The 20,755-nt window shown below is 40.5% G+C and overlaps 1 protein-coding gene across 1 annotated transcript in view; it reads left to right on the top strand.

The window, feature by feature from the left end:
* TPH2 (tryptophan hydroxylase 2) overlaps nucleotides 1–16,197 on the top strand; it is a 55,686-nt gene extending 39,489 nt beyond the window's left edge. The window contains exons 9-11 of the mRNA XM_032999836.2: nucleotides 2,879–2,974; nucleotides 10,286–10,419; nucleotides 10,506–16,197. Coding sequence (XP_032855727.2) covers nucleotides 2,879–2,974; nucleotides 10,286–10,419; nucleotides 10,506–10,680 — 405 coding nt within the window. The 3' untranslated portion in view covers nucleotides 10,681–16,197. The remainder of the gene's footprint in view (nucleotides 1–2,878; nucleotides 2,975–10,285; nucleotides 10,420–10,505) is intronic.
* Nucleotides 16,198–20,755: the final 4,558 nt, after the last annotated feature.

Here is a 20,755-nt window from a genome sequence, read left to right as displayed (position 1 = left end):
CACAGCTTGCCGAAGGCTGCGGAGACTCATAATGCACAGAGCCACCTCCGCGTGTCTGTCCTCGAGTGGGAGGGTGGGGGGAATCATGTATTGCTGACTAATGATCTGAAGATGGCAGCATTGGGTGAGCTATCTTATTTTCTTAGCTAAGCAGAGCTCTCTTAAATACAGAAACTGTAGTTGTTCCATATGGCAATTTTTTTTTTTAAATTAGCTTTTTGTTTGAAGGGCTTTCTTAGTGCTATAGCTTAATACCACAAGTTAGTAGAAGGCAGATGTATTTTATCATTCGGTCATTTTGTATGCATTTTATTTGAGTGAGTTATACTGAGAGTGCAGGCCTTATCAATAATGAAGATAGGCTCTCATCAGCAAGCTTTGGCTCATAAATATGACTACTCCCTTTTCTAATAGTAACAATTATAATATTTTTTGAATGTAAGTAGAAAAAGCTCCCTCTTTGTGTGCTGTCTATCCATCAAGGAGGAAGTGAAATTGAGGTCTCTGAACACCCTATCCCTGGGCAGCTGGGGTTGCTCTCTCTCGTGCCAGTGTTAGCTCTCTGCCTTCTACCTTTTCCTCCCCCATGAGTGCACATCCTCAGGGCAGTGGAGAGCGTTTCTCTTCCCTCTCTCCGCTGGTCCCGTAGATTGCAGAGTGGGCATTCTCCTGGGAGCAGCATGACATCGGTTTGGGCCTCCTCAGAGTAAAGCCTACAGTAAAGGTGTCTCACATACCAGGACAAAGTCATGGCTGCTCATACACATCTATAACCAGACTCCTTTTTAGCTGCTGCTGGTTTTAAGAATGGAAATGACTGTGATCACTGTGTTTTATCAGGAGCCCAGTCCTGCTGTGTATCTGTCAGGGTGTTCATGTTCACAGCATAAGAACTACTGCCTGATAGTTCTTTTAAGAGAGTTGAGAGGGATGGGGCAATTTCTAAGATATTAGTGGGATTTAAGTGTAAAGCTGAGTGGTTCATTGCTCACAGTGGCAGCATGTACAGAACCAGGACTGTAGCCTTCTGAAGGCTTTTTCTGGAAAAATGTTTGGTCAGGGAAGCTAAGTTTGTACTCTTCTTGGCAGTAGGTCTCTCAGCTTCACTCATCACTCCTACAGTGATGCCTTTGTCACTTTGTGTACCTGGCTGTTTGTCCCCAAGACGTGTTCTTTGGAAACCAGTTGTCTTGGGCTTCCTCTCAGTGCTGACATCAGCTCATGGCATCTAATGAAAAATTTTATGCCAGCTTGGCTTATCAGAGTCAATAGCAAAGCCAGAGGTGGGGCTTTGATTTTTTTTTCTGTTTGACAGTGTTGTGTTTTCACTTCCTCTTGTGGCTATCTGTGCCTTTGGCTGCTGTGATGGAATCTGACTCAAGACATTTGAAGTCACTGCAACCTTTCCTTCTTCCCAGCTGACTTAGCAGGTTTGGATCAGACACAGGACATGTGTTTTTATTCTTTTTTATTACACCCTTCTACATAGTGCCATGCTGCATGAATCACCAGCTCTACAGGAACTTTTATGAGAGGCAGAGAAATGAATCATTTCTCAATTTCTAAACATTTGTTGAACTTAAAAGAGCTGTTAATTTCTGCTCTTTTGCATTTACCATGATACTCAGCCTGGAAGAGTGGGGGCTGTAAGGAGGAAATGGACAAAAAGCCCCATCATGTTAGGATCCATTCTCAAGTTATTCAGAGAAGGTTTAGTACCAAATACTGGGTTGTTTCTTATCCTAAATTCGTATTTCCTGCAAAGATATGTAAATCTGTTAGGTTCAGTGGAGTTATGTCCCTTTGCACAAAAGCTGAAATTGTCAGATAATGTAATACACATATATAGATATGTGTGTGCATATATATATATGTTTGCATAAGTTAGAAATCAACTTCTTAAAACCTTCATATGTAGAAATAGTTACTAGCTTAATCTCATTTGTTTGATCTAACATCAAAAAGCAATCTTGATGTGTCATAACACCACCAAACTAAAACTCAGTACCATAGGAGCACAAGTGACTCTTTCACATTTAGTGAACAGTGGGCTGGCTGGCTATGCTTCTTACAGTTTTCCTAACATTTAACTTTGCTGGGTGGATACAGCAAAATTAGATGCAGTACTGTTATGCTGATTTAGCACATCTCTTTCACAGCTTCTCATCAGTTTTACAGCTCAGATATGTTACCTGATTGAATGTAGACCCAAAGAGTGATTGTAATGGGTTGGTCAAGTGAACTCATTCAACTGACTGTAATTTTCTGTCTGTAATTTAAGAAGCCAAGTGGCATATGTGTTGTTAATTTATGACGGAGTAAAATCTAGTGAAGACTAAGGCCTCGGCTCAAGAAGGCTCTTAAGCACATTCCTGGAAGTAAGTTCATTCTAAGTCAAGACAGCAGTTAAATATGTGCCAGACTTGAACGTGGCATTGGCTTGAGTTTACAGCGGAGTGCTCTGAAATAGATCTTGGACATCTTCAGAGGTTCCTAAACAGGCAGACCAGATACTTGTAGGATTTTATTTTAAGGCACCTCATTTATTTCAGAAAGTTTCAAAAATCTCTGCAGAATTACTATCAGTGCCTTTGATACCTAAATGAACTTGCTTGTGTGTTCCTAACGGGCCATTCCTTTGAACTGCTTGGGTGCCCAGAAGAAATGCAGAATCTCACATTTTTGTGTGAAGCTCTCTTACTGCAGAACATGGCATTTAAAGTACTTAGCAGTAATAACATACTTTATCTGAATTTATATTAAAGACATGAAATTCTGAAGAAGTGAAGCAATCAAGTGAATATGGTACTGATTGTCATTGCTGAATTGCCTGTTTGCAACTATACTACATGTGTCTGTTTATCTGTATATTTTACAGTGCTATTTTTTTACGATTGAATTTGGCCTTTGCAAGCAAGAAGGACAACTACGTGCTTATGGGGCAGGACTTTTATCTTCTATTGGTGAATTAAAGGTATGTGCACTTAAAGCAGAAATAAACTTTCTCTTGATCTTAACAAAATAATCATTGGATGTAAATATTTTGATTTTCAAGTAATAGTTAAAGTTCTCAAGATAAAACGCTTACTTTAAAAATGTGATCTTGACCTAAAAGCTTTGTTTGAAATATCAGCTGGCACTTGAAGCATGAAATGGATTTGTAAGAACTGAAGTACCAAAGCAACTATAAACTACAAAATTTATTTCTGTTTGAATTTGCATTTCTTGTAAAAGGAGGCTCATACGTTCTAACAGGTAAGGGTGCCTTGGGCTCTGAAAGCTTTGTTTAGAAGAAAAGCATATATTTTCAATACACACAAAAAAATTGTTTTGAAATCAGACGTGATTCTGTTGTAAGTAATCCAATGTATTGCAATGGATTTGTTATTGATATTAAAAGAACGACATTTACTGAGGCTCTGATTCAGTAGATTAATCATGTTTAAAATTAAGGAATTCATATGAACTCATGCTAGACTTGAAGTACATGCCTATGTGACAGTACGTAGAGTCCTATTCTTATAAAGGTGGAAGCATTTAACCTTGCATGGTGTGAGTAGTTGTAGTGGATGATTTGTTGCCTCTTTTTATGCCTAGAAAACATAGGGAACAAGCAAAGGGTATTTTGTCACAAGTGTAGTATTTTGGGACATAATACATCTCTCTCTTGGCAAGATGGGAGGGAAGGGGAAGGAGAGGGAGGAGTGCTATGTTCTGGGACCCAAATGAACTCTAGGTGGCTTTCAGGTAAACATTTGGTTTTAGAAATAATATACAGAATAATATTTATAAACTGTTTTGCAATACATGTGCTGTTTGTGTTTAAACATCTTCCCACCCTCCTAGGCTGGCTTTCAGTAAATTACCTGGCAATTTAATGGAAGTATCTCAGTCTCTTTTTGCTGTTTGTTTCACCTGTAACTGAAGAGTGTTCATGGTGAAGCTTGTCACTCAAATTGCTGTTCTTCCATTAGTAGAAAAAAGGCCAAAGAAAATAGCTTTCTCCAATACTTCTTCTTTGATTGCATTACAGTTGCTCTAAGTTCAGTGCATACTTCAGCCACAGCAGCATTCTCTGTCAGCCTCGCAATATTTTATGCCCATGGCGCAAAGGTGGTTAAACACAAAGACATGAAAATGTCCCACTTGTTTTCCTCTGGCCCAACAACATTCAGTGACAAGCCCCAAACTGTATGCAGGATTCTGCAGAGAATCAGTCTTTTTTTTTTTTAAAGTGTGTGTTACGGTCATTAGGTGATGACCCTGAAAATACCTATCACATCATTTACAAAATCTAAGAGCATAAAACTGAGGAAATGAATAGTCAAGAACATAATAAATCTTCTACCATCAGTGTCATAAACAAACACATTATTCTTGTCAAGTGTGCATATTTTGTTACCACACATTTGTGATCTGAAATCTGTGTTCTTCACTCAGCAATAATCTCAGAGTATAAATGCAAAGAATAATCCGTTTTAAAAGCAACAATAAAAATTAAATAATGTGCACATTAATGGACTATATTGATCTGCTTCGAAGGTATGGCCATATATCATAATAATTTTGCCATAAATCAGTAGTATTATACACTTCTATTACACTACATATATATTTCATACATGTGAAGCCAGAAGGGACTATTAGATCATGTGGTTTGACCTCTTGTGTATCATAAGCTATTAAATTTCACCAGATCTTGCATATCCTGAGTTTAGGGGGTTAAGTTAGACATTTCAGTTACTGAGAGACTTAGCACTCGTGTGCCATGCTCTCCATGAAGGAAATGATAAGGTGAAAAATGTTTGGAAAGTCTTTGTGGGACTGAGGTCCAGGGTAGAAAATAATTTAAAAGATAAGGAAAAAAAGTGCAAAGCCGCTAAGTTTTCTGCTAATCTGACTGTGGGAGAAGCTCTTTCTAGACCGGAAACCTGGCAGTGAGTGTGCTTCTTGTCAACAAGAGGTGTTTGTTGACAGAATCAGACGGGTGCTTAAGAAAGAAAAAGTCTGGGCACCTGTGACATTCATGAACAGCCTTGCGTCAAGCCATTGCGAGTCTCTGATGTCCTGGGAAAGCAACCTCCCTTACCTCCACCCTTATCTCCTAGCATGTATTGGGAGGGAAATTCTCTTCCTTGACCTGAAGGTGTCTGAAAGATAATGCTAATATAATAGACTGTAGTTGATATTCTGATGATATCAATATCCTGATTGTAACTGAAATCCTAATGGATGCAGCAGTTGATCTGAAAATGATGACAACAATACTGGCTATTTCTGTGGTGAACGGGGATGAATAGGAGACTGAGATTGCATGACCACGAAGTCTGACCCTTGTGTGCAACGCCCATACTTCTCATAGGACTCAGAATGAAGAAGTCCTTTCAGAAATAACTATGCCATTCTTAAGACAACGGCAGTTGTGGGCCCATAGTCCTTTCTATGAAGAAGTTCAAATACTTATTTATCCTTGTCTCTAGCACGGTAGATCTTGTTTTGATGCTGAATTTTGCTACCTTGACTTTACAAGCATTTGATATTAATATGCATTTGTCAGCAAGAAGAAAAGCCTTTCTCTAGCTGCCCTCCCTGTCAGCAGTCTTTTCAATGTAACAGTGTTTACAGGAAACAAAGCGGTGGCCAATTTTATGTATAATTTCTAGAAATAAGTAAGTTGCACTATTTGCAGGGTGAAAGTGGCCAACAATTTTTACGCCTAACAGATGAGTGAATGGCTTGTTCAGTCATCCCTGTTTCTATATTAGACTACTTCACTCTGCAAATCTGGTCAACATCTTTAGCAACAAAGGACTATAAAAGCTAGAGAAATGTGGGCACCGACCTATCAATATAGGATTTCCTTCAAGTCTTTTTCCCCAGTCAGCATTTAGACTTCAAATTTTGGATACTGAAAAATGCAACTCCTGATGTGCATGCTATGGAAGCACCAAGCAAAAAAAATTTAAAAGCGCAACAAAATAAGATTAAAAATGAAGCCTGGGGGGAAAAGAATAATACAGTAAGTAGTTATAAAATGTTCTGCCTAATAGTCAGGTTAACTCTAGCTAACGCTGTTACACAGTATATATTTGGGGCGTAGAGATAAGGCAGAAATAATGTACATTTCAGTTGTTAAAACTATTTCTAAAAGACAGTCCAAATGTCTTTGGAAACTTTAATCCATTTGCTTTGTATGATGCTCTCTTGAACTCCTTCATTAAAGGAGTCTCATATCAACTTCGCTTGGCTGTAGATCAAGTCATATATCCCTGTTATGTGCTTCTATATTTAACAGAGAGGTAGATTTCAAATCTTTCTGTATAGATTTTTAAAGCAAATACAATATCTAGTCATATTTTGTTTTAATGATAATTTATATTAAGAAGAGCCAGTATTAGCCTTTATAGCCAAAAAGATTCAAATACAAGTTTTGGCTATGTTTTCTGAAGAGGCTGAAGATGAGAGAAAGCACCTGTCAGATCCCAGATGCTCATTTTAATGGTCTTTTTAAATGGAGAGTCTTTTACTTATTTGTCAAAAGAATATATAATATTGTACTAATGAAATTAAAAAATTCTGGTAAAATCAGGACACTGTCAGATTTGTAACCTATGTTGTAGATAAGCAGAAAAAACATGTAAGAGCAGGTTTTCCAAGACTCTGTGTTCCCCCCGGAATAACAAGGTGATAAAATCAGTACTGGCACACAGACAACTTCTCACCTCTGTTCTTATTCTGCACTCCTGTACTCCTCAGACAGTGCAGTATTTATAACTCATCTCAAGTTTTCCCCTTGATAGCTGAAGATTTTGCTTTTTGGGTTTGGGTTTTTTTTTTGTGGAACTGAAAAGCTCCAAGTTGTATCATTACACTTCATTTTTTATACTCAAAGGAGAAATTACAAGACCAAACTCTTTTTTCATGTGTCAGTGATAGTGGTCACTTAGGAAATGATTCATGGTTGCTCAGCGTAAATGTCTGGTGCCATCTGAGATGCCCCAGTATATCTGACCAGCTTTCCAGCTGCTGCTCCAGAAAATGTGTAAGTCTTCTTTAGGTCCTGTGCTATATATTCCATCCCTGTACAGATGCATGAGACATCCTAGGCCCTAGAGACTTGTGGTTAGGTACCTCACTCTCTTAACCTCTGATCTAGCAGGGAGTGGTGGCATTTCTTTAGTGCTGTGCTTATTTCCAGTATGGATAGTTGTCTTAATTCTTAAACTGTCCGGTTGTCTGATACTGCTGCTTTTCCTGGGAATCAGTGATGATTCATTTCGAAGTTTCACTCCAAACTCTTGTTGCTTGAACTGAAGGGGATTCACCAGTAGCTGTATTAGCATAGGCAGTACAAGTTGTATGAACGGACCATTAGAGACAGCTACTCCAAATCCACAAGGTGGTAAGATGTTTTATTTGACTGAAAGGTATGTTCCATATGATTGTTAGCCTTGACATCTCATTGGAGGTGGATAACTGAAGAGGTTTCTGATGGAGAAATCTGTATTGGATTTGAGTTCACTGAAGAACTGAATTCCCAACCAAAACATAAATGAATAGCATTCATTAAAAAAACACAGGCCTGAGCCTGAAAGCTTTCAGACTCACCAGTCAAAGTTTTTCATTGAGATTCTATACTTCATAATATTGAGAGTGCCATGGACCAACATTTTAGAACACTGTAATGTTTCTGAAAAAAATTTGTGTGGCTTTGGGTCAATGTCCTGACTGTCCTAGTTCACACTAGAGAGTTTATGGTCTGTCTGAAGGTTTGTCTGCAGGCTCAGATCAATTACTGAACTCTGGCATGGCTGGTATCAGCGTATCAACTCCAATAGCAGATGTTACAGATGCCAGGCTGCAGAATTTGAGAACACCATCCAGATTTGCAAAGATGTTTCCCATTGCTTTGGTAGCCATGACAAGGCCTACTTGATCCAAGAGCCAAAAGACCATATCCTAGAAGGGGGATAGGTATCTTGGGTGGGAATTAATCAGAATTTAGGCACTTCATTCCCAAATGGCAGTCCTAGGAATAACCTAACTTTGAAGGCATGTCTGAATTCTTTACCCTCTGTTTCCAGGCTGTGTGTTTACTGGTGTCTCTACATCCCAGTCTCTGCAGAGTTGCTTTGTGAAGCAGCAGCTCTGCTCATGTATAAACTAAACTGACATCCAGAAAGTAGGAGTCATTTAATATAGGTAATCTGAGGAGGATAACCAGAAAGGCTTTCTCAGAGGACATCCACTGTGATAAAGAACTAGCTTTTGCTTCTCTTTAAGCTCGCCCCTTTTATAAAATTAGGGCTCAGTAATTAGAGCAGTTATTCACAATGTAGGACCCACAGGTTTAATCATTTCTTGTCTCTGATGGCTTCAATCCCAAGAGTAGGCCTGGCCCAGCAGGGGCGATCAGTGAGTGGAGGAGGAAGGGACAACACTGTCACCCTTTCTGTTGAAGCTGTCACAGTACAGGAAAGAATCTGTGAGCCAGAAGTAGTCACCTACTGATACACTTCCTAAGAAAACATGGCCCATATCACTCTCTTGATTCCCTGCACAGGGTTTCACTTAATCTACTCAGAATTTTAGAACTTTGTGCTTTAGACATTTGAGCATTAAGTCTCACCTGGAAGTACAAAGGCACTTTAAGAGGAGAAGTTTTTAACTGTAGTTAACCTCCCAGGGAGTCTATTATAATTCCCACTCAAGAAAACCAAATTCATTTCTGTAGAAGGAGGTAAATGCCTAAATATACAGGCACTCAACCACATCATATTTCTGCAAGGAGCAGGTGGCAACAGGGGTATAGACAGGGGCCTAATAAGGTGAGCCTGTTCCTGCAATCCATTTAAAGGGGATGCTGGTTAAGACAGACCATTTTTGATTTTTGTTTCCAAACCTGTTTAACTGATGGCTGGCTAGGAACAACAAACCTTGTGAGAAGGAAAAGATACATGTACTAAAGAAAGTTAATTCCATGATGTTTTAAGATTCCATGCATTAATTTTTCATGTGTTTATTTTTAGAGAGAGGGGAGGTAGGAAGAAGAGGTTCTTGTTCTAGTTTTATGTCCTGATATTTGGAGACTGCAGGTTGAGAGCTAGTGTGATATTTTCAGAGCCTTTCACTGAGATTTAGGAATAAACATGAGCAAGAGCTTGGATAAAAGGTGTGGTGAATACCTTAAGGTTAATACCTTACTCTGCTATAAAGAATGTCCATGTAGAAAGAAAGTAAAGAAATAAGAGGCACTTTCAGACCGCAAGGATCTGCTCCTTTCCTGTCATTTCTCTATGCTTTTCATACACATCTTCACTATGGATAGATATTGGGGGAGTAAAGAAGGTTGAAAGTTGACCTAAATACGCTCTCCTTCTGTAGCTTGTAGATCTGTACAGAGCACTGAGAATGAAAATACCTGTGCTCTAAAAGTTAGGTAGATCGAAAAGCTAATACATTCAAGTGGAAAGGAGAGCTGGAAAAAGATTGTGTTGGAAAACATCTCAGTACCTGGTTTTCAGTTTTAAACCTCTGTGTCCTTTCTACTGGCTTGTGCCAGTCATGTAAAGAGAAAGGCTAATCGGAAATTTATTCTCTGGGTAGAAGCATTTGATGTCTCATCTGCCCAATGTCTGCTCTGTGCTTATCTATGCCTGTTTATTTAGTTATTTTTTTCCTTGCAGTACAATATGGAGCATTATTGCTCAGGTGTACATGGCAGAAGGGTAATGTGTTTCAGCAGCCCACAATGAACAAGCGTTATTTAATGGCTTTCCAGATACATAGTTTCACTCTTAAACTCACTGTCAGGAAAATAGTGTATGATTTGGGCCTGAAAATGTAAAGCACAGATTATATGAATGGTTTGGTCAGACTCAATTTACTCAGCAAGACGATGATCAATTCTGCCAGTTAAGTGACATTTTGGGGATGTACCTATTCGTAGTTGTGTAGATAATTTTTCAGGAAAATCTATTTGATGACTTTCCTGTTTCCAGCTGGAGATATAGGTCTGAATGCCTACATGGCAGGTGCATTTATAATCTTCTCTGTATTGTTTCAATAATTATTTTGGGGGAGAAAATTACTTGCAATAAAAAGAGCTTTTTTAAGTGATAAATTATTTATTCTGTTGAAACTGAAAACCCACTGCATGTAAAACAAGAGAGGCTACCAAATAATGGGAGACACATCACAGCGATATAAAAGTGTATACGAACAGTTGTATAGATACAAAGCAGTATCAGATTATGTTTTAATATACCTGTGGTGTATTTTGCAGCATGCTCTCTCTGACAAGGCCAATGTAAAAACATTTGATCCAAAGACAACCTGCTTGCAGGAATGCCTTATCACTACTTTCCAGGAAGCTTACTTTGTTTCAGAAAGTTTTGAAGAAGCCAAAGAAAAGATGAGGTAAATTATTTTCCTTGACTCAAAAATCTAATTTTATTTTCTTTAATGGTCAAAAAAAGAGGTGTTAATTTTCTTTTATCTCTCAGGGACTTCGCCAAATCAATCAATCGTCCTTTCTCTGTGTATTTCAATCCATATACGCAAAGCATTGAGATTCTGAAGGATACCAGGAGTATAGAAAATGTTGTCCAAGACCTCCGCAGCGATCTAAACACTGTATGTGATGCTTTAAGCAAAATGAACAGATATTTAGGGATTTGATATGTGCGGCTCTGTGATTTCCTGTCAGTTGCTTTGTCTGTAGCCAGTCTAAATCACGTGATACGGCTAACTTCTCAAACCCATCGATTTTCCCTTTATAGCTTGGCCTGTGGCTTGCATCGTGTAGCTCTGTCTAATTGTAATGTGCAGACAAACCAAGGCAATGCTAATTCGTAAACGCAACATGGAATGTGGCAGAATTTAATCATCAATTCCTCAACACAATGTCATGTACAAGTACACCATTAAAAACTTGCCTGGTGATGGTTTTGTTTCTATATGATGATACATTTCCATGTATAAGAAACAGTGTTGCTCATTTCATCAAGTCTGAGTTTATTTTTTATAATCCCTTTCCTCCCATAAGAATCCAGAAAATTTTATTTGCAACATTTTCATTTTCTTTGTAAGAAAATCTGTATTTCTTTCTGTAGTGGCAAAGACAATGTTTTGCCCATATATCTGTAACAGAACTGAGTGTCTCTTGTGACTGAACAATACAATTTATATGCCCGTGCTGAGATCAGGAAGGCTATGTATCAGTACTAAAAGGTCTGTGGAGATTACAGATTATGAGAGCTCACAACTGACAAATGTTCAGTGTGGCTGAGTAATTGCAGCATAATAAAAAACCCAAACCTCTGACATTTTTGTAGAAAGACAGTTCTAGTTCATGCATGTGTTACCTGTGAGAGTCCTGAGCATAATTCCTCTGCGAAGGCTACCTGGGAATAAGAGAAGAAGTGCTTGTGTTAATTCCGAGTTGTTAGATGTGAATATAAAGCCCTTTTACATCATTGTGTGCCTTCCGCATTCCCTTGTCTTTTGAACATACCCCTCTTGCATTTCATGCATAATTTGCCTTTCCTCATTATGCCACATTCAACCTTGACGTGGCCATGCATGGCTGGGTCCATCACTGTCAGCACATATAGAGGGGTGAATATGGAAGTTGTTATTTAATTAGAGTCAAGACGATTATCAGTTAGTAGATTACTTGTGGGGTGATTAAATTATAGAGACACCCAAGCTGCCTCGCTTGTACCAGATGGATGCAGGTAATGCCTGAGTTCATAAACTCTAAGTTAGCAAGCTCTGACAGAAGTACAAGCTCTGTCTGGGGAGCACAGTGCAGAAATATTTGAGCCGGCTCTTATCTGGAAGCAATAATTATGCATGTCTTTCCTTTATCTGTGTTATTCTATTCTTCCATTAGCCAAGATAATGGAGAGTTGACTATATTGTACGGACCCTTCTTAATGGAAACCACAGGGCTTATGCAGATCATGTCAGTATGGGTGAAAGTGTCATAGCTTGCCTACCTATATGGAAAATAGGTATCTATTGAAGCTGCTCTGCCAGCTGAAAGTCATGCAGATACTCTTAAGTGTTGCTAGCAATTTCAGCATAAAAAGAGCACCACTTGATAGTACCAGCTTATCCTTAAATAAGAGGCAATCTGTAAGGATAATTTTCACAGGGAAACCTGCCACCTCCTCAAAGATAACTATGAGAACAGAAAACACTCTTTCCTCTGGATGGTCCCTGCTGCATTCTAATGCTGCTGTTAATAGGGTGTGGAAAAATCTAGTTTCAGATTTAACTGTGACTGCTGTTGGTACAAATAAAGAGCTGTTGAATTATCCCATGGGGATCAGCATGCCGGAGGAGTTTTTAACTTCCCAACATTAGTGCTGACTCCATTATCTAGCACTTATCACAAAGGAATCGCTGGCAACCTTGGCATAGAAGTTTCTCCCTTTTTCTTCCAATGGAATCTGATGAACTGCTCGTAACCCTTTCTGGAGAAAATAGACTCTACTGAGATTTGCTTTAACTGGTCTGAAAAAAATGTCTGTGCAAGGAATAGTAGATCTTACTCAGTTCAAGAACTGACAAAGTATTGTTTCTTGCTTAAGTAAAATAAAGCCACAATGTGTAACAAAGATCCAAAGCTTATGAAGTTACTGAGGCTTTCTCTTGAATTAGAATTACACAGGAAAACTTCAAATAATTATAATATCTGGATTTATTCTTGACTTTTCTGAATAGCTTAAAATAAGAATTCCACAGCAGTAAAACAATAGAAGCATATCTTTGTTTTGTTTTGTGCTGTTAGCAAGTAAATCTTATTATGGATTAGGGAGAAACCCTTGAAATCCAATAGTCATTTTAGGACTAATGATGGCAAGGAAACTGTCTACAATGAAGATATAATGTCAATGAAACAGAACATTGTCAAAGGATAATGGGCTCCTGCTGCTAGATATATGCTTAATCCAATGATTTTATTTCTATTATACAACATGATTAAAAATAAATTAAATATAATGGGCTAAGGAATAATAGTGATTTAGAGAGACAATTGCTCATTGTTCTTACATAGCAAAGCTGCCTTCTTACAGGCTGCAGAGCAAACCGGCTTTGGGCTTCAGCCAGTCAGGAGCCAAGACTGGGAAGGAATACTTTAAAAAGTGCACTATTGCACTTTTATGAATCAAATAGTTCCAGCTTAGCTGAAATTCTTCTCTGCGGTTTTTATTAGCAAATTAAGATCAGCCATGCAGCAATCTCCTTAGATGACAAGCTCATTTAGGCATAATGAGGGAATTATTGACAGTTATCAAATTACACTAACGTTTCATTGAAAATAGGCCATATTTATCTAAGGTGCTTGTTTAGCTTTAGCGAGCTGGACTCTGTAAATTGGACTTCTGGCTTAGGCTCATTTATTTCCTGTGTAATTCTGAACTGATGCTTTATGGGTCTGAGATATATGTACTTGCTTTGCCTGCACAGAGTAAATGGGCCCGAGCTTAATGAATGTAAAGCATTGCACTGTTTACTACCATGCAAAGTCTAAAATGAAAAACAACAGCAAACATTGCAGCAAATACAAATGCCAACTTTCATTTGCAAACCAAGACGTGGTTCATGCATTTCATTTCATTTGTTCAATAGAGGGGATGGAGTGCCAAAGGTGTTAACACAATACATTGCTTTTTCCCTCTCTACTCTTTGAGACCTGTTTAGAAGGCTGTTTGAGTTCAGCTCTTCAGTACAATTTCACGATATAAGGTGTCTTTTCCTTTCTTCTTGTTATGATATCCTAATGTGATGGAGAGAATTCCAGAAGTTTACTGTACTATAATGTATATTTACTGATACGCTGTAATGGATTCCAGAAGAAAGTTTCACATCTTTGAAAGGACAGACTGGCTCAGAGAGCTAAAGCTGCTGAAGGCTTTCACCTACAGGCTGCTGGTACAAATCCAGCCCAGTCAGCAGTTACTGAAAGCTATCACCAGCCAGCAGCAGCCTGGCTTCTGTGTGATGAACTGGGAAGCTGGGATTGCTTAGTTTGGAGTAGAGGAGACTGAGGGGAGACGTGATAACCTTTTTCAAACACACAGAAATAGCTGCAAAATGGAAGGGACAAATTGTTCGCCACCCTCAAGAGCTAATGGACTTAAATTGCAGGAAAGGAGCATTAAGTTATGTAACAGTGAAGCAGGGGGGACGGATTGCCTAGGGAGACAGCGGAGCCTCCGTCATTTTTTAAGAGAACAAGTTAGGCTGCTGTCTCTCAGGAGTGATATCGGCACAGTTGGTCCTGACTTGAGGCTAGGGGAGAGGCTATACAATGTATTGAAGTTTCTTAGAGAGACTGCCTGGAAGAGGCCTCAGCCTGCTCATGAAAGGGCTGCAGCCAGCTCACAAAAACAGTAATGGTCAACAGCCACCACTGCGAAGCACTTGTCCACCTCTTCCCCCTCCTTCAGTCTTTGACCAGTTCTAAAGAGTGGTTCTTCATCTTTCCGTCTTCCCTTAGGGTATGAACAGGATCTGTAGTCAGAATGTAGCCCTAAATGCTGACTACAGCGCTCTATTTTAAGTTCATGGGCCATTTGAGAGAGCTGTGTGTGTGAGTTACCTGCTGGTTACAGCTACCCAACAGCAGAAGACTGATAATGAGCAACCAGCCTTTGTCGTTTTTGTAAACAAGGTTTAAATCTGCTCAACTTTATAAACAAAATAAAAACGTATGTTTCATCCTATCTGTGCCTGCATTTGGGCTGTCAGGAAGGCTGTGCTCCCTTGAACAATGTGGAGAACCTGGAGCTCTTCCAGGCTCCTGGGTCCGTGTGCTCCAGCTCCACATCGACCTCATGTCTTGGTGAAATCTGGGCACAGAGCAGCCTGTTCTCCATAGCTCCCCTGGTTTCCAAGGGAAGGAAACCAAATGCTGTAGTCCAGAAAGAGCTTTGGTTCAGGCCCCTGATGTTCAGGCCCAGGGAACTTGGGGACCACGCCTGCTGATCAGCCCGGTGTCACATTAAGGGCCACGTAAGGATCATTGCAGTGTTCTTCCATTCAGGAAATAGGCTTTCCACTGCAGCCTGGAAACTTCTTGTTTCAGTAGGACAGTCCATGCCTTTTTAGAAATATGGCAGCTTCCCTTCTATCTCAGTAGAAACCAAATATCCAAATAATTTGCGAAGGGAGTAATTCCGAAGGTATTGCTATATAAATTGCGAAGGTATTGTTATATAATGGCTGTACTCTGTGGTATCAGCCAGTCCAACTCTGGAGATGTTTTGCAGACAAATTCTTGCCTTCTCAGTAAAGAGGAGGACAACAGTGACAGATTCCTCTTCTGGGCTTTGAAGTACATCTGAGACACAGAGCTAAGAGAGAGATTCTGGTTATACTAGCAAATATTTATTAGTAATGAGTCCCTCTAGTTGACGTAGTGAAGGCTGTAGAGATGTCCTTGGCATCCTGATTGGCAATTTCCTATGACTTAAGCGAGCTCAGAGGCTAAATAATGTCCTCCTCAGCTGAAATACTCCATGAAACCTCTGTTGATTAGTTTTGTATCTGGTCCTAGAGAAAATGTAAGTAAACATCAAATAATCAGAATTCAGTGATGTCTATTCAAAACATTTTGCAACAACTACATTTAGTTTAGAAAGGCCCTCCAACACCTTACAGTAAGAATTCATATTTCTTTGCCAACAGCTGAGATATTAAGACTAAAAATAAGTGCTGGCATCTGCTTGGGATTTGGCCAGGAGTGGATTATTCAGGTGGAATAAGAGTGAAACGGGTTGCATAGTTGCATACTTTAAAATGCAAGTGGGTGATGGATATTCAGGTGGACATTTTTTTAAGGTAGTCAGAAATTTCAAATGTCCAGGAAGAGTAATAGACAAGAAGCTGCTGTTGCCGCACTCCACCTTTGGAGGAAAAAAAAGTTGAGTTTGCAAAGCAGCAGGAGATAGATTTCAGTCTGTATTAAACTGGCACGTGACCTGAAACACAACCCAAATACGCCTACACCACTGGCTTTGGTGTGAGCTCCAGTGTGAATACAGTTCTGATAATGGAGCAGCAATAAAGCACTCCAGAGCCAAACAGCCCTGCTTCCCCACAGGAGACAAAGTAGGTGATATAAGACCAGCATGGCACAAATAAAATCACTTTTATTTCCTATTAAATCAGTTTTGTTTTCGATTTCTTTTGCAAAATACCTTTTGAAATGTGTTACTATTTTATTTTTCCATAAGGATTATAAAGAGATATGTTAATTATAGAATGGTTGGTAGCACTTTCTGCCTTGAGCTTTTCTTGTTGCCACCAAACTTCCTACCCGGTCTTGCTTCTTTACATGGAAGCACAGTAATGCTGAAGATGTGATGCTGTCATTTCCCAAGGCTTGACAACTGATGGGCACATCTAAAATACTACCCTCTTTAGCATCCCTCCATGTAGTGAATTGCTAACCTCAGAGATGTGAATAAGGCCAGTTAATGGTAAATGAGTTTAAGGTTTTGCGCAGGGTGGATTTGCCACTCTAGCGGAATTTGTCTGGAGGATCAGTTTGGTTGAATTTCCCTTTTAATGATTACGCCTGGTAATCACTTGCAGGTAAAGTTATGAAAAAGCAAGTGTCTTGCATCCGATGGGAACCGGGGAGTCAAAATCTCAACTGCTGCAAAACCAGCATGTGTTCCAAGAGGCATTTTAGTGCCAGTGCCAGTCAGTTCAATTAGAAGTAGCTCAAAATAGATTTCATAGTTGCTGGACTGAAAGGCTACATTTTACCTTTGGGTCTCAACTCAGCCTCTGTTTTCTGAGATGGATCTGTGTCTACTGGAGCAGCAGCTAAAGCCATAAGTCAGGCACGCAAGGCCTGTTCCTTACTTCATTTGCAGGCATTTTTTAAGAGCATCTTCTGCAATGTTATCTCCAGAATAAAAATGCCGTGTGCAGAAGATGCAGAGGCCACAAGGTTTGATCCTTTCCGAGATCTTACTGCTTCCTCCCAGTGTCAGTCAGCATGATCATGCATCCAACTCTTGGCCCGTGCTCACTGACAGGGACAGAAGTTACGAAGCCACCTGAGTCCCAGAGAAGAGCTCCCACTCCTCGCTGCTCCTGTGGCCTCAAATGGCCACTGTTTGTCTTCTGTGATGGGGCAACTCATCAGGCTTCGTCTGAGGGCCTCCGTGTAGCGGGATCAATTAACGTATGGTGTCATTTGTGCAGGAAAGGTAGTAAAGAGAGGTTGAAAAGTTGCAAGAATTTTATTTTATAGCTCCCCTTTTGAATCTTTTCTTCTCACACCTGGCTTCCGCTTGAAAAAAAAAAGCACCACAGAGGCCCACCAGCACCATCCCTGTAGGTGCCAGGCATAGACCATCCGTTCCAGGCCTCCCTCCCTTCGCAGTCATCCCGCAGAAGCTCTGCCTGTGGTCGTTCTAGGCTGTCCAGAGTATCCTACCTTGTCTCTGAGGCCGGTAATAGCGAACGGTGGGCCTGAAGGGCTCCGTGAGCTCCCACTGCTGTGCCCACCCAGGGCTGGTTCCCCGCAGGACACTGCTGTGCAGAGGTGGGGAGCTGAGTGCAGGCCTGAGGATGAACACGGCGTGGTAGCACGGAGTTCTGCCAGGGATGGTAAGCCCAGCCTTGTTGCTGGAGTGAAGCACTCCAGGATAGTTGGGGCTCTCAGTTGTACTGATACAATCTTCCTTGCCCTATTTCAGAGGCAGAATTGCTTTAAATAGCTTGCTTAGGGAGCCTAACACCTGGGGACTATTAAAAATGTCAACAGCTCCTCCAGACTTACAAACACAAGGAAGGGGCATGGGTAACTGTGTGGTACCTGTAGACAAGCATTGATTTTCTTATCACAATGTCAGCACAAAATCTGGCATGCAAACAACGTGGGGCTAATATGAATTCAGTTTTGATACACAATCTCTCAAAAAACTCAGGAGAATCTAAAGGGGGGCTATTTGCAGCTGGATAGGCACAGGGGCCTCTATATAATTCTCTTTTCCTGCCATTACCCTGTTTCCAAAGGAGAGAAAGAGCACTGTATTCATGAATGCTATGTAAAAGCTGTTGCATTTTCACCGAGCGATAGCTTGGTTTGTCAGAGTTGGGAATGAAGACGTGGTTAGAGGGAGCGAATTAAATCTCAAATGTAATACCTGATTTGCAGAAGGGAAGGGGGAAGTGCTAAGTGAATAGAGGAAATTGCAGCATTATGCGTTGTGAGAGCAATTCTTTCCATCCTTGTAGCTAATGGACTGAACAGAAAGTGAACAATTTGTTTCATACTATGATTCACCAACACTCTGACAGGGTTTCCAATTCTGATCTCGGTTTCATATTCAGCTCCCTGTTTACTAGTGAAATAGTACAATTATCTGTCTACCTCTTACATTTTATAAACAGGCAAGGCTATGGTATCTGAAAAGAATAAAAATAAATGTGTAAATCCTGGTTGCTTAAGGCTGGAGGGAACGGAAATGAAGCAAGTGTTATCTTTCCAGCGGTCTATTGGAACACACCTCTAAAAATGAAGTTAAATTCCCTGGGAAAATAGGTCCAAAAGAAAAATGCCAATGGAACTCAGTTTTCATTTTCTATTTAATGTTTTCCTCATCCAGGTTTGTGAAGGGAAATCATAAAACATTTCATGTTTGAGTCCACTTGTCAAATTGTTGATAGTAAAGTAGCCAGAACTGTTACAGCTGAATTGGCCACATAAAGCTCTGGTGAAAACAGGATGCTTCTCCCAGAGGCGTTTGGTAAATGTGTTAAGCTTTTTTACAAGACAGGATGACATTTTTCTGCCTTTAACCCTGGTTTTATTGAGAATAGAAATCACTTAGACTATTAGGAGTTTCAGTTTTTGATCTGGAAATGTTTGCAAGCCAGACCTGACTGCATACATTTCTTGCTTATAGGACCAGAGTGTTTGAATGAGGGAAAATCTAGGAACAGCTTTCCAGAAGAGTGTGATTAGCTGCTTGTTGATAGTGATATATTGGTGCTTATCGGGGCTGTTTGGAAGGAGATGCTGGACAAATATATTGCAAAAGGGCAATCCCTGTCCCAAAGTAAAAATTCAGTAGAGCTTTTAAAATCCAGTGAGAGTCAATGGGTTTGGTGGAAGATAGTGACGGCTATAAAGATCATAGAATGGTTTGGGTTGGAAGGGACCTTAAAGACCATCTAGTCCCAACCCCCCTGCCCTGGGCAGGGACCCCTTCCCCCAGCCCAGGTTGCTCAAAGCCCCGTCCAGCTGGGCCTTGGACACTCCCAGGGAGGGGGCAGCCACAGCTGCTCTGGGAAACCTCTGACAGTGCCTCACCACCCTCACAGGAAAGAATTTCTTCCTTATAGCTAATCTAAATCTACCCTCTTTCAGTTTAAAACAATTACCCCTTGTCCTAAAGAGTCCCTCTCTACCTTTCCTGTATCCCCCTTTACTGAAAGGCTCCTATAAGGCTTCAGGAACAACCCCAACTCTCTCAGCCTGTCCTCATAAGGGAGGTGCTCCAGCCCCCTGATCATCTTTGTGGCCTCCTCTGGACCCACTCGAGCAGGTCCATGTCTTTCTGATGTTGGGGGCCCCAGGGCTGGACACAGCTCTGCAGGTGGGATCTCACAAGAGCAGAGTAGAGGGAGAGAATCACCTCCTTCAGCCTGCTGGCCACACTTCCCTTGATGCAGCCCAGGACATGGTTGGCTTTCTGGGCTGCAAGTGCACATTGCTCACTTGCATTCAGTTTTCCATCCATGAATACGCCCAAGTCCTTCTACTCAGAGCTGCTCTCAATCCACTCCTCGCCCAGCCTGTATTTGTGCATTGGATTGTTCCAACCCTTGTGCAGGACCTTGCACTTGTCCTTCTTTAACTTCATGAAGACCCACCTCTCAAGCCTGTCCAGGTCCCTCTGGATGCTGTCCATGTCACCAACAAAGATGTTAAACAGCACCGGTCACAATACCAACCTCTGAGGAACACCACTCATCACTGCTCTCCACTTGGACGTCGAGCAGTTGACCACAACTCTTTGAGTGTGATCATCCAGCCAATTCCTTATCCACCAAGTGGATAGCTATGAAAGCTATTAATAAGGGTAACAGCCTGCATAGTTGATGATTTATCAGTCTTATTTCAAATTACATAGCTAAAATATCAGCAATTACTTGTCGCAGTCCCTTCTGCTAGATAGTGATGAGACTGTTCCTTCATGGGAGAATCTGAGTCTACTCCTTATGCTCACCATAAACATGATGCTAAAAATGCTTTTAGCCTGAGAGCTGCTTAAATTGATGGTGGCAGCAGCAGTCAGTGTGCATGCTGAAATCTAGGATCTTGCGGAGGTAGGGCAGTCAATGAAGGGAACCTGCATTACTGGGAATGGCACCCATCAGTGGCTTCAGAGCAACTGAAGAACATGAATTTCATAGCACCCATTTTGCACATTATTCCTGGAGACCCAAGGGAGAACTCTGCATAGCAGAGGTAAGGTATCTTCCTTTTTCCTATAGATACAATGGAAGAGGGACAGAAGGTTAGACAAAAACAGCCTACATGACTTTGTTAGGGGAGAGAGATTTAAGATTATCAATAGCAGAAGAGTTGGAGTTACCTAATCTTAACATATTAAGAAAAAAATATGTCCTTTTTTGTTAGTGTCTTATAAATCCTAAGGTATCAGTACATCTGTCCATGCACAGGAGGAGAATCCTCAGTTGAGAACCAAAATCA

The sequence above is a fragment of the Tyto alba genome, unplaced genomic scaffold (genome assembly GCF_018691265.1).
Source record: "Tyto alba isolate M040663 unplaced genomic scaffold, T.alba_DEE_v4.0 Super-Scaffold_2, whole genome shotgun sequence".
Taxonomy (NCBI): Eukaryota; Metazoa; Chordata; class Aves; order Strigiformes; family Tytonidae; genus Tyto; species Tyto alba.
Note: the sequence above shows the minus strand (reverse complement) of the source record. Positions and strands in the feature narration are given on the sequence as shown.